Here is a 15,005-nt window from a genome sequence, read left to right as displayed (position 1 = left end):
CCATTACAGAAATACTACATATAATATAGTGATTATACATTGTTATAGTGCATGTAACATAATACAGAATATAGATATAAATATGTCTGAGTATTTTTTTAATGAGAAATAATTACATGACAATAGAAACTATCTAAAAGGTAATAATGGATACTGCACACAGTGGTCACACTTGTTTTATCTCGGCATTACATACTTTGCCCATTAAATATAATTGTTCATTTGAATCAATAACAAAAGGCAAGGATAACTTTCAAAGAAGAAGAGTTTTAGAACTCTCTTTAGAGATGTTATCCATGAAGTGGAAAACATGGAATTTCAGGAAAATTTTCCTGCTATGTAAAACAAAACAAAACAAAAAATTAGAAATGCTGGGTAAAATAAATATACTTTTAAACATAGTAAGCACATTTAAAAAAATTGCAGAAATATTTATATTTAAGAGGCCAAAAATGAACAGAAAATAAGGGAATCTATTTAAAAAAGACCTAAAACTGAATGCACCAAAATATAGATAGCAAATATACACATATCTATAAGAATAAGTTGATAAATCCATGAGAATAATAAAATTTTAAAACTTCTAAATTATTAATTTATCTAGCTGAAAAAATGTGAATAAATTTGAAAGGCATATCAACAATTGAGAATACACATTCTTTTCAAGATGGAATATTGATTAAAACTATCCATAAGTTAGGCCATTAAGCAAATCTTTTAAGTTTCAAATATCTGCCATACAGATCAAATTCTCTGACCATAATTCAACTAACACAGAAGTAAAACTGAAAAGGTAAAAATTCCAATTTCAGAAACAATAAACTTTCAAGTAACACATAAGTCAAAGAAGAAATAATGAAAAGCAGAAATTACTTAAAAATAAAAATTAATGAAAATATTACATACCCAAAGCAGTACTTGGAGAGAAGATTGAAAATTAATCTGCTAAGAGTCCGACATAAACAGAATACACTCAAAGAAGATATAACAGATAAAATAATTCCATTAGCATACGTAAATTATTAACAAAGCCATAAATTAGGTATTTGAAAGACTAATAAAATTAACAAATCTCTGGCAATACTGCTTAGGAAAAAAGAAAAAAGAACTAATAATATTAGGGATGCAAAGGGGGACCAACTAGCTGACTTTTGCATGGGAAATAATACCAGGTATTCACTAATGGAACTTTTGTTTCAGTTCTCAGCAGCAGCCTGAATTAAATATGCCATATCTTTCAGAGGATGAGGATGGCTGGCAAATAATGAGAGTAGGGAGTAGGTTTGTTAAAAACCAGAAACCAGAATCTTAGCTTTTAACAATGTTATAAAGATATGAATATTAAGTTTTAGTCTTTATAGCTCTTCAGAGAGTTTTATATTTTTCAAACCATTCAGTCAAATTTATCTATTTTAACTGTGTTATACTGAAATGAAAAATTGCAACTAAAGACTAAATAATTAACATGATATTTAAAAATCAACAATCTAAACAAAACTATAAGCTTTTTAGAAAGTAAAACACACAATCTGACTCAGAATTTTCACTGGAAAATTCTACTTAATATGACAATTCCAAGCTTATGCTAAATTCTTTAAAAATTCTTGAATTGGATATGTTTCATCTTTTAAGATAAAGCAAGTCCAATTTACCCAATAGGCCAATATAATCTTGTTAACAAAAACCAAAACAAGCGCAAAACAAAAAAATTACAGACAAATTTTACTTATATAGAACCAAAACTCCTAAAATATTAGCAAACTAAATCCCAAATCTGGCATAGTATATTAGAACAATACATAAGGCTCAGGTTGATTTATCCCAAGAATATATAGATGATTAAACATTAGAAAAATGAGTGATGTAATTCTTCACATTAAAAAATTAAAGGAAACTCATTTCCAGACAAAATTATGTAGATCCACTTTCCTCCACTGAATATAAGTAAAAACCCTGGATGTGATATATAAAACAAGCAAGACAACTCTGAAGGTGGAGAATAAAAGAAAGGCTGGCTAGGGACCTTGGAACTCAAGAAATGATACAGCAGTAAGTTCCCTTGTCTCATATATCCCAGACTGTGTGCTGGACAAATCAGCAACCTGAAACAATGTACTTGTCTTCTCCTCTTGAGTTTTCAAAATTATAACACTCTCTAATGTTGTCCTAAATGTATGCAGAGAACTATTTAAAACAATTACATTATAAATGGGGACAAGTAAAAGAACATGAAGAAAGGTAAGGTTTTTAAATTTCAGACGAGAAAATAATGACACTAGTAGACTATGATAAATTATGTATATATAACAATACCTAGAACCACAAAAAAAATCTATATTAAGAGATATACTAAAAAACACTATAGATAAATAAAAATAGAATTCTAAAAAATGTTCAGGTAACTCACAGGAAGACAGGAAAAAGAAAACAGAAACCAGAAGCAGAGAGAAAAAACAAAAAACTAAAAAATAAAATGGAAAGCCTATGTATTTACCCATATTTTTGTTTACCATGTTCTTTCTTCCTTCTAAAAGTTCCTTTTTTTAATCATTTCTTTTATGCTTAAAGAAGCTTCTTTAGCCATTATTTTAGTGTAAGTATGCTAGCAACAATTTCCCTTTGTTTTCTTACATCATGTATTCCCTTCATTACCAAAGGAATTCTGCTGGATATAGGATTCTGTGCTGACATTTTTCTTTCAGCACTTAAAAGAAGTGCTTCTATGGTTTCTGATGAGAAATCTGCTATCATTCAAGTGGATTTTCCCTTATAGACAGGGTGCTGTTTTTCTCTGGCTACTTTCAACAGTTTTTTCTTTGTCTTTATTTCTCAAAGGTTTAGTTTGATGTGTCTTGGCATGGACTTATTTTTATTTATCTATTTTGCTCAGCTTCTTCAATCCATATGCTTATGTCTCTTGCCAAATTTGGAGACTTTTCAGCCATTTTTTCTTTGAGCACGTTTTCATTCCCTTCCTTTTTCTCCTCTCACTTGAGGTCTCTAATGATAGAAGTGTTAGGTATTTCACTATAGTCTCACAGGTCCCTGAGGCTCTGTTGGTTTTAAAAAAGTTTTTAGTCTATTTTCTAATTTTTGATTATTTTTGGTCTCTGTTATTTAGATTAGGAAATTTCTATTGTTTTCCAGTTCATGCATTCTTTCTTCTCTCATTTCCGTTTTCCTGTTGAGCCCATCCACTAAGATTTTATTTTGGTTTTGTATTTTTCAGTATCAAAATTTCTATTTGTTGCTTCCTAATAGCTTCTATTTCTTTGATGAAGATTTCTATTTTTTCATTTGCTTCAAGCATATTTGTAATTGCTCACTGAAGCATTTCTGTCATGACTGATTTACGATCTTTGTAATTCTAACACCTCTGTCATCTCAGTGTTGACATCTATTGTCTTTTATCATGCAACCTGAGATCATCCTGGTTCTTGGTATGGCAAGTGATCTTCGAATGAAACCTGGATATGTTCATATTATGTAATTTAACTCTGGATGTTATTTAAACTTCTATTTTATATGGCTTTCTATGTCACTGCTCTATTAAGGGAAGGTGGAGGATGTAGGGTACCACCTTGGTACTGCCTAGTGAAGGTAGAAGTTCAAGTTTCTCAGTTGGCCTCCAATGATGCTTGAGGGGGATGTCCTTATTACTGCTGGGTGGAGGTGGGAGTCCAGGCTTCCTGCATGGTCTCCACTGACAATGCACTGGAGGGTAGCTTTGTTACCACTAGGTGATGATGAAAGATCTCACTCTCCAATAAGTCCCTTCTGATACAACTTCAGAGTGGCAGGAAAGTGGTACTTCATTACTGCTGGGTGGGAATGGTAGTCCAGACTCCCCACCGATACACTGTAGGGGTGGGTGAGAGAGAAGGCTCACAACCAACCAGGAGAAAAGAAGTCCCAGCTCTCTGGTTGGCCTTCTCTGATACCATTCTGAAGGTAGTTTTGGGATAATGTGATACAGCCTTATGAGGGTGGTATCCTACATTTCCTATTTAGTCTTTTCTGGCCTGACTAGGGTAGTGCCACAAGTTTTCTGTGTATCTGGCTAATATAGAGCAAATACTGTCTAAAGTTTTCCATCTTGTTAGGTTGTTCTATTCCTGGTCCTTTAGTTAGAGAGAAAGTTCTTGTTAGGACTTTTTGTGTGTGCCTATAGACATTTGCAGTCTACTGACTTATCGAGTACCCAGTTTTAGATATATGAGGCAACCAAAAAATCCTAGGAACCACTACCATGTCATCCCTAAGGTCCTATACTCCCTAGACATCTATCTTCTCTCTACCTTTCAGAGTCCTCTTATGTTTGTTTTATATACAATATCCATGAGCTTTAGTTATACTTAATGGGAGATATAAAGCAAAGTATGTCTACTTCATCTTCCTGGAAGTAGATATCCTCCTAAACTTTATTTTTCAGCCACTTCTTCCATCTCTAAAGAGTAGATGATAAAGGGAATAATACTGCATTTATTCCTATCAAACTTGAGTTAGGGAAACTAACTTAAGAGAACCTAAAAATAAAACAAGCAATAGTTCAATTTTTAAACAGCCTCGGAATTTTACTTGGCCTCAATTTCAATATGGACAAAAATGTGAAGTGAGAGCAAATGTAAATGCAATCTTAAAAGTCTGACTCATACAGAGGTTAGCTTATTTGAAGCACCTTCCTCAGATCTGTGTACCAAATATTAAAAGCAATACTAACAAACCAGTGATATCGAGAAGAAAAACTAAGATTATGGTAGTTCCGGAAGATCAAAGGAACTAGGGATACCTTCCTGGAAGAATGAAAAAGGGGAAGTGAGAAAAAAAAGGGTTATACAATAGCAATCTTTTAATATTTATTACTCACAATTGAAAAAAGTGGCAGAAAATAGATTGAAGTACAGTTAGATATCCTGACAAAAACCAAGAATTTTCAAGCAATCTGAACTACATAAAAATGGGATGCACTGCCTTACTATCCTAAGTTTCCAGATATATTAAAACAAAGACTGCATGTCCATCATTTGGAAATATCATTGAGTGGACTACTTCAGTAGGAGAGAGACTATAGCAGTGATTTTAAATTCATGATCTATGGCACTATCTGAAGCAGTGCTGTGGACTTCCAGAAGCGGGTGGGTACAACTGCTGCTGAGCAGACAAAACATCTGATTGCCCCACCCTGCTTCAATAAGACATCCCACTTACATATCCAGTATCTATGTTGGCTTTTATTAGCAGAGGTGAGAGTGAGTTGAGAGAAGGGTTATGCTTTAAAATAAATGGAAATTCAAAAATTACTGAACAAATTACCTGAACTAAGGGCTTTTTGAACTTCATATTCTGTGATTAAGTCCTAGTTCTCAGCTATATTCCAAAAAAGGAATATTATCATCTTCTCGAGGGATTACTTTAAATGAGATTAATCTATGTGATTTTAAAAGCTGCCTTTTCTTTAATAATGGAGCTTTCAGAATGAATTAGGTAGATAACTGTTTCATTTCTCCACTTTACCTGTACTAGCCTATATTGTGCCTGGGGGTGGATTTTATCTTACTCCAGAAAAAATTAAGTTAAACTAAATGCCCTTTGGTCAGGCACCAGAGTCCTGCTAACACAAATCGTGCTTCATAGGGCCAGCCCCTCACCAGCCAATCCTCAGAACCAATCAGGCAGTGGGTCAATACCTACCAATAATGTACAAAGAGCAACCAATGCTCAACTACAAAAGGAGGGCACACACGACCCACACAAAAGACACATCTGGAGCATCCAGCTCAGGTAACTATGGAAGACTGTACCACTGTGCCCCATAGCACACCTGCTACATAAGGCTACTAAGACCAGGAGACATAGCAGCCATACTCAATACATAGAAACAAACAGAGAGCACCAAAATGGGGAGACAAAAAAATATGTCCCAAGTGAAAGAACAGAACAAAGCTCCAGAAAAAGAACTTAACTAAATAGAGACAAGCAATCTACCAGATGCAGATTTCAAAACAGTGGTTATAAGGATGCTCAATGAACGTAGAGGAAGATAAGATCGACTCAGTGAGAACTTTAATAAAGAGATACAAAACATAAAAATGGAGCTGAAACACATAAAAAGAACCAGTCAGAAATGAAGAATACAATAAATGAAATGAAGAATACATTAGAGGGAATCAACAATAGATTAGATGAAGTAGAGGATCTCATCAACAATTTAGAAAATAAGGTAGCAGAAAATACCAGAACAGCAACAGGAAAAAATATCCACACACACAAAAAAATAGTTTAAGGTGTCTCTGGGACAACATCAAGCATATCAACATTTGCATCATAGAGATGCTACAATAAAGAGAGAGAGAGCAAGAAATTAAAAATCTATTTGAAGAAATAATGACGATAAACTTCCCTAACCTCGTGAAAGAAATAGACATACAAGCCCAGGAAGCACAGTGAATCTCAGTCAAGATGAATCCAAAGAGATCCACACCAAGACACATCACATTTAAAACAGCGAAGTTTAAAAATAAAGGGAGAATTTTTAAGAGCAGCAAAGGAAAAGCAATTAGTTACCCACAAGGGAGCTCCCATAAGACTGCTAGCTGATTTCTCAACAGAAACTTTGCAAGCCAGAAGGGACTGGCATGAAATATTCAAAGTGATGAAAAGCAAGGACCTAAAACCAAGATTACTCATTCTACCTGGCAAAGCTATCACATTTAGAATCGAAGAACAGATAAAGAGCTTCCCAGACATGAAAAAGATAAAGGAGCTCATCACCACCAAACCAGTATTAGAAGAAATGTTAAAGGGACTTCTTTAAGAAGAAGAAGAAGAAGAAGAAGAAGATAAAAAATATGATAATAAAACAGTAATAATTACATATAAATAATTGATTTCTTTAAATATAAATAGATAAAATGCTCCTATCATAAGATAGGGTGGATACATGGGTAGGATAACAAGACATTTTACACATGCTGCATACAACAGACTCACTTCAGATCAAAAGACACACACACACACTGAAAGTAAAGGGATGGAAACTGATACTTCATAAAAATTAAAACGATCAAAAAAAGCTGGGGTAGCAATATTAATACCAGACAAAACAGACTTTAAAACAAAAGCTATAATAGAGATAAAGAAGAACCCAGTAATCCCACTTCTGAGTATTAATCCAAAGAACCCCAAAATACTACTTTGACCTGACATGTGAATTCATATGTTCATTGTAGCATTATCTACAATAGTCAAGATATGGAGCAACCTGGGTGTCCATAATGGATGAATGGATAAAGAGGTAGTACATATATACAATGGAATATTACTCAACCAAAAAAAACAAAACAGTAAAATCTTGCCGTCTGCAACAACATGGATAGACCTAGAGGGTATCATGCTGACTGGTGTTAAGTCAGATAGAAAAAGACAAATGTCATATGATTTCACTTACATGTGGGATCTAAAATAACAAAATAAACCAACAAACAAAAAAGAAAAGAAAAAAAATGAAATGCTCTTTTATTTAAAAATAAAAAGTAGCTGGAGAAAAGAATATCTTACAACCCATGAAGTTATACATTTTGAATTTGTGCTCTCCAAAGGAAAAAAAAGAAAAATTAGTTGTTATATAACTGTTTTAAGTGAGCACAGTGTACTATCTTCTCCAAAACTAATCATGTAACTTCTCCATAAGTAAAAGCAATTTGTTACATATTAGAATACTAAAAAATAGAAAATAATATATGGCAGCCTCTACATACTTGAATCTTTAAAATACCTCATCTTGAAAGTTCTAGATCATTTCACGATTCACTTCTATACTAATAACAGTGACCACAGTAGTCAATCTATAGGTACTTCTTAAAAGAAATTTTTGAATATTTACTCTTACCTAGCTTAAAAAATTAACATGTCTCATTGTATCATCTTCTTACTGTCTTAAAAATACTAATGAATTCTTACCCAGAAATCAACTAGACATTCTATCTTCAATGTAGTAAGTTGTTCATTGGCTATCAGAAATATTCATTGTTAAGAAGTAATCTAAAGGTCTATGATCTATATTTTGTTGAGGCATAACTCAGAAGATGGCAGACAAGTATGCAGAAAGGGTCCATTTATATGGTACAGAATCTACCCAATAACTTGGCATGGATATCTTAACTTAATCTAATTGTTTTCTGTTGATAGTTGTTTATGTGTTTCGTGAGTAATCAATCATACACTAAATGGTATATATGGAATCAAGGGAATTCAGGTCTTCTCACAAAACACTTGTGAACATTAAGATACATTAAATTTTACTGTAATACATGTTTTTTTAGTCAAGTATTATTTATAAATTTATATAAAAATTCTAAAAATATGATCACCACACAATATAGTAACCACAACAATATCTAAATACTCATATCCTTTACTTTTATAAAAATTAATTTACTTATAAAAAGTAACATATTAATGACAGAAAATTTAAGAATACAGAACAACAAAAATAAAAAAAAAATAAACCCTTTTAAAATGCAAAATAACCAACTTTTAACAGAAAAGCATTAGTGATTTTTGTGGACCCTATTTTAAATTGCAAAGAGCTGACTGAATTCAAACTTTGTTCCCCCAGGTGGTTAAATTCAACTCCTTTTTATAAGCCCAGGACTATTCAACTGTGATTTAAATACTTATAGTAAAACTTGATGCTTTTAGTGTCAAAAAGCACAGAATAAAATTAACCTTCAGCCTAAATTTGAATTTCTCATAAATTCTATTACCAAAGCAGATTACTGATTTGAAACTATATCATTAAGATTGTAAAGATATTAAAAACCTAAGTGAAAACATCTCATAACCAAGTTGCTTTAGAAAGACTAGATTACAGACAGAATTAATGTGATAAAGTTATTATTTATTATTACTAAGATTTATACTATACAATGTTGATGTTATCAGCTATATTTACATATAATTTTAATTTTAAAATATTTTATAATTTTGAAATAACAGAGCTCTATCTTCTCTTTAAAATTTTGAGATTTGAGATTTATGTTTCTGATATAAGTATATTAATGGATTTATTTTAAGAAAACCAAAATTAAGCATCTAACTTTACATACTCTTTTTTAACCTACTCACTGCTAAATTTTTAGCAGTGGCTAAAAATTTCTCGAAGATTCTGAAGTTTGATGAAGTAAAGATTAAGCAAACAAATTTAATGCCTGGATGCTTCTCTGTAAACTGATTAAAATATCATCTAGTAAACTTTGAAGATCAGCTACCTTTTAATTTAAGCTTTTACTTTAGAAAGTTTAGAAATAAATAATTTCTGTATTTTACTTATAGAAACTGACTCAGCTCCTTGTATGTGGCAATTAATAAACTCAATATCTTTAATCCCTCTGGAAATGGGTATAAATCCAAAAAGAGAGATTATTTTACAGGATGCAGGCCAATGGATTTGGTATTCTAAATCAGTTTTATGTTTCTCATGAGACAGCATGGCTGTTATCTAAATAACAACAGAGTGTATGGTTTTTAAAATTTCAGGCTATTAAAAAGAGAGTTGTTGAAAGAATAATGTATTGGTGCTGTTACCTTTTAGCCGGTGACTTAGAATCTGTTCCAAGATAGCTGCAAAATTGTTAAATTCTGGAGAAGAATCATCAATTGTCTCAAAGCAAGACCGATCGATCAGGGTCTTCACTGAAAACCTATGGAAAAAAGGAGATTACAGCTTTTAAGCAGAATGGATTATTTCACCTAAGTAGAAAAAAAAATAATATAAAAGCATTTTGGGGAAGTATTACAGAAATACTTTATAAGATTATATATTCTGAAAATTCCCTTTATTGAAATTTACTCTGTAAATAGAAAATTTTACAGAAACATTAGGCTTTTTATTTATATATCTACTATCTATTGACTACACTAAGACAGGAAGGACTAGCTTACTGTCCTTATAGCCGTTAAAATCAGAATCAAAAAATGACCTCTATTATTAACTCCAAAATACTCAAAAGCAATACTACTTCTTGCAAGAAATGTGAGTGTCAGACCTAAATACTTTTTAAGAGTTTTGGAGCACAAATTTAATAAAATTGGATGTGAGTATTTGTGAAGTATAGATCCAAACTTTTTATGAGCTACAAATAAGAAAACTTACAAATCTGAAAAGCATGCTATATTTTTCCCTCTCATCAGAATGTCCTTTTTTTCTATTTTTGGCTGCCAAAAATCAATGCATTTTCCCAGACTCAGCTCCAATGCCATCTCTTCAATGAAGACTTATTCTCCTACACACTCCTAGCACAAACTAGCATTTTGTTTGTAATTCCCTTAAGAGACAATTACAGTTAATCTTACTGCTGTTATTTGTGTTCTCTATGTCTGTCTTATTGGAATATAAATTCCTTCAGGGCAAAAACATATCTTCTGCATGTATATATTTCCTCAGCACATAGGACAATGTCTTGAACATTATACTCAGTACTTGTTGATTTATTTGTAAACACCATTTTGAAAGAATGGGAAAGAAATATCTACATGCCAATATCATAGGAAGACAAAAGAGTTTATAATTTTGAACATATATATATATTCATGTAACCACCATCAAAATCAGGATACAGACCAGTTCTGTCATCCCATGCTCTTTATAGTCATACCCTATAAAGGGTGATAGATAAGTGCCTAAATTAAGACAACTGGAGGAATGAAGAGGATAACTATGACAGTTGTAATGTATGTATGAGAAATGCAAACTATGAGGAAAATAAAGAAATACAAACTGTTCCTTAGGTTTTAGGCTTGTTGGTGATGCCAGTGAATGAGGACAGGAAATACAAGAGACAAGTATAAAGGGAAATATAAAGGTATTTGTTTATATTCATTATATCTATCAACATTTACCGTATTAGAAATTAAACCAAGGAATTTTAAACATAGGCGGCTTTCACTTTGCATGGTCTTGCAGGATGATAAAAATGACTCTGCAAGCTAAAACCATATAAAGTAATCTTAATAAACAATGGAAAGAGTTACAATTGCTCTGTAACCTTTACCAATTTTTGTTAAAACATTAAAATCTTCATTGCCAGTTATAATGCACAGGGAAATGAAAAAACAGAAAGCGTATTTAGTACGGTGTAATTTAAAACATTAGAAATATTGAGAATTAAAGTGTCTTTGTAAAAAACTCATCAAGAGCAGTCTTAATAGTGCTTGCCTTCTTCTCACTGAATAACTTAAAATATGGAGTGAGTATATTTTTATGTCTTGGCAATGTGTCATACTCCCTTCTAAGGTTAAATCAGTTTCCAACACTTTATCCTTTGCACTTTCAAAGTTGTAAAAATCTCTGAGAGGCCCTATAATGTGAGGTGGTTTGCCAGCATCACTTCCTTGGGACATTTTCATCCTTTTTGTCACAACCACTTCACCGATTTATATCAATGTGTTTGCCTTCAGTAAGTTCTTCTGGTTGCAAATCTAAATTCTCTTAAACAGAAGCAGCATCAACATTCCTGTGATCAGTTATTTCTTCTATAACTCCATTTAGAGTCAATTCACTTCCAGCACTATCACTTTCTGCTTCTTTGCCATGTTTTCACTCTCAGTTATCCATTTTCGTAAAACAACAAGTGGGTTTATCACCAGGAGGCAAAGAGGCAACACAACTATGGGCTTCGATTTCTGTGCATGAACTAAACACAGGTGCCTAGTGACCAATCCTAGACACACTTTAAGAAGTGATGTGATGCAGGCCACTGATCATGACTTGCATTTGTTTTTTACATATAGTGATCTGAGGACTAAAGAGCTAGCAGCAAAATTTTATTTTATGCAATTACTCACAGTTAATATATAGTGGTATTCAAACTGGAACTGTTGTGAGACTGGTATTATTTAATCAAATTAGAGTAACTGAAATTAGTGTATAATGGAACTCTGCAAAATGAAGACTGTTTTATTTATTAATTACAAAGAAAATAAATCCATTATATGTTAGTATAAATAATATATTTTTGTGAAAACTCTATTGTCTAAAACAACAAAAAATGACAGGAATAGCATTATTTACCTCTTTTAAAATATCTTTAATGTTATGTTTAATAAAAGAAAACTTGATTCTTACATCTGCTTCTCATTCAATCTATTCTAATATTGAATATCACGTAGCCCCTGGAAAATTCCAATGTATACTTGGTAAAAAATGTGAACCAAAAAAGCAAACAATGTCTTAGAATTGTTAAGAAAATAATTTTGACCTTTTGGATTTCTAAAAGGGTCTGGGCCCAAGAGTACACTTTGAGAATCACTACCCTAAGGCATTCTTTGTATGTAATGAAATAATTTTTATCTTATGAAACTAGACTGATAGTAATTATATATCCTTGAGAGAATTAAGAAAATAGTTACTCAAAAAATGTTCAGTCTTTTTTGGTTCAGAGGAATAACCCTGACTGAGAAAGTCTGAGACAATACTATGGAGCTGAACATTAACCTATCTGCAACAGTGACTGGAGCTCAATGAAGGAAACCGTTATGTAAAAGAAAAAAAAAAAACATTTTAGAAGCAACATTGATGAAGTTAATCTCTTGTACCTAAAACAGTCAAGTTAGAAAAATACTATATAATATGCATGAGGAAATGAATAGAAATAAAAAGGTAAACAGGAACTAGATCAAAGAGGGACTTGAAAACTCATATTTCATACATCTTTCATTGGTAATACACAAGATAATGCTGCAAATACTCAGCAAACTCTTAATAAGAATAAATAAGTATAATATTCTTATTCAGTAAGAGTATAAAATGGGAAGTGTTCCCAAAACAAATTTTAAAAAACAGTCTCCACTTCCACTTTTGACCTAAATGGAAGAAAACTTCTGACTGTCTGAATATTTTTCTCTAACCTTTATGAGATAGAATGGAATAGGAAAGCCAATTCTGTAATCACAGTCAAGGTAGGAGTAACCTACTACTTTAGAAAATCATAGCACCTAAGATAGTAATGAACATTGGAAAAATAAAATGAAAATTCTATTTAAAGATAAAATAAAGTGCTTACTTCATCAAAAGAGCTAGGTTAGAACTTAATAACCACCTGTAACAGCCTGATAAGATTTTAGTCACTATTGCCCTTCAGGAATAATACAAAATTACCTGACAAATGATCTACTTTGTAAAATGTAATGGAAAGAAAAGGCCATGGAGAGTAACATATTTTTGTAGCTCCCAGAACCATATGCCGATCAATCAGTAGTCAATAAAAATGAGCCTTTTTTTTTTTATCATGTTATCAGCAGACTGTATTTCATAGAAGCCATTATGTGCATGACAAAAACCTAATATGGTGAATCTCAGAGCACTAAATTACCTCTAACTCAACATCTGAGTAAAAACTAAAACAAAAACAAAGTCCAAACATTCCAAAGCATATCACTGCACACAATTTCTAATATTATTCCCAAGCATGAAAATATTTTAAAGGCAAAAAGCATTTTTAATAATTTCTATTATATAACAGTTAATACTGAAGAAAAATAATGTTTTCCAGCTTTGTTTCATCATGTATAGCCTGCCTTTCTGCCAACACAAACCAAAATTCCAGAAGGCAACTTAGTTCCTTAGAGTCCATGTTTCACTTTTAGCTAGCCAAGTCCTCCCACTCAACACTTCTCTAGAATTACATAGCTACCTCCATTATGCCAGAATAATGAGAATCTCTTCCTCCATAACATAGTAACTAGTTAAGATGTGCTATAAAAACCAAGTCTGTAAAAAGAATTTTAATACATCTAAAATATATCACACAGATGCCGAGCTATTTCTTGGTAATGATGACATTAATATTAGTCATCTATTTTTTGAAGAGGACTGACTTTAAAATAATGAAATGACAATTTGATGAATGTCTAAAAATATCAAATCAAGTCTAATAGCTTTTACATAAGAATTTTAAAAATAAAAAATTTACATAAAAGGGTCTTATAATTAAGTGGTTTTTAAACTGTGTGTGGCTTAAAAGATTTTCTTTCCCACCTTCATTCAATGTCCAAAGAAAATTTTTGTTTAGTTTAGAAATAAGAATGATTGTGACTAAAACCTTCAAACCTAAGAAAGGATGAACTACTTCTTTCCTTTGCCAATGTATCAAGAAATAAGATGGTTACCAAAACTGTGTTAAAAAATTCTTCACTATACTCAAATTAAATCAATTCCTTCCACGGTTCATAGATTTCTAACATAATTGTAACTACAAATAATTAAGCAAAAAAGTGTCAAATATAAAATCATTATTTTGTTAAATTTCTACAGTATTGGAAAAACTATTTAAAAAGTGGAAACTCACCTTTAATAATTAAGAAACTTCATTAGTAATATCCACATATATATTCACATATATACAGAGCAACTGAGTAGAAAAGAAATGCATTCCCATCTCTTTTCAACAAGTTTATATAACTTTAACCATTTATCAAATATACTTCAGAAAAAATAAATTTCACACAAAGCAGATTTTTTTAATCTATACTGATATATCCCATTACATGGTAATATATCTGAAGATAACAAAAATACATACAAGGCATCTAGAATCATCACATTATAAAATGAAAAGGGGTTCAGAAAAATTAAAGTTAGTCATTCATAAAAAGAATATTATAGAACACAAGTATCCAAATTCTGATAGAATTCTTTCCAATATTTCATACCAAGTTTACAGGATTTCTTATATTATTACTGCTACTAATCTTTAGCAAAGTTGTTGAGTAACTATCCTCTGCCATTAATATCCACCATCAACTCTTGGAGATGGCTGCCAAGAGTTAAGGTACAATCCACCCCAAATATAATGTAAAACTGTGACTATCAATGATAATGAGCAGAGTAACCACATATTTGCTCATTGAAAGACATATCTTTTCTTATGTTTTATACCAGAAACCACCCAAAATCTTTTAGAATAAGCAAAGAGCCTTCTTTTACCAAGTCTTATGCAAGTTAAAAA

General features: G+C 31.7%; 1 protein-coding gene across 4 annotated transcripts in view; it reads right to left on the bottom strand.

The window, feature by feature from the left end:
- The window catches only part of RUNDC3B (RUN domain containing 3B), a 121,894-nt gene that overhangs the window by 91,703 nt on the left and 15,186 nt on the right, over positions 1–15,005 (bottom strand). For all 4 annotated transcript variants that reach the window (XM_016148004.2, XM_016148001.2, XM_016148003.2 and 1 more), the window contains exon 2: positions 9,586–9,701. In XM_016148004.2, coding sequence (XP_016003490.1) covers positions 9,586–9,701 — 116 coding nt within the window. The remainder of the gene's footprint in view (positions 1–9,585; positions 9,702–15,005) is intronic.

This window comes from Rousettus aegyptiacus, unplaced genomic scaffold, assembly GCF_014176215.1.
Source record: "Rousettus aegyptiacus isolate mRouAeg1 unplaced genomic scaffold, mRouAeg1.p scaffold_m13_p_13, whole genome shotgun sequence".
NCBI classification, from domain to species: Eukaryota; Metazoa; Chordata; class Mammalia; order Chiroptera; family Pteropodidae; genus Rousettus; species Rousettus aegyptiacus.
Note: the sequence above shows the minus strand (reverse complement) of the source record. Positions and strands in the feature narration are given on the sequence as shown.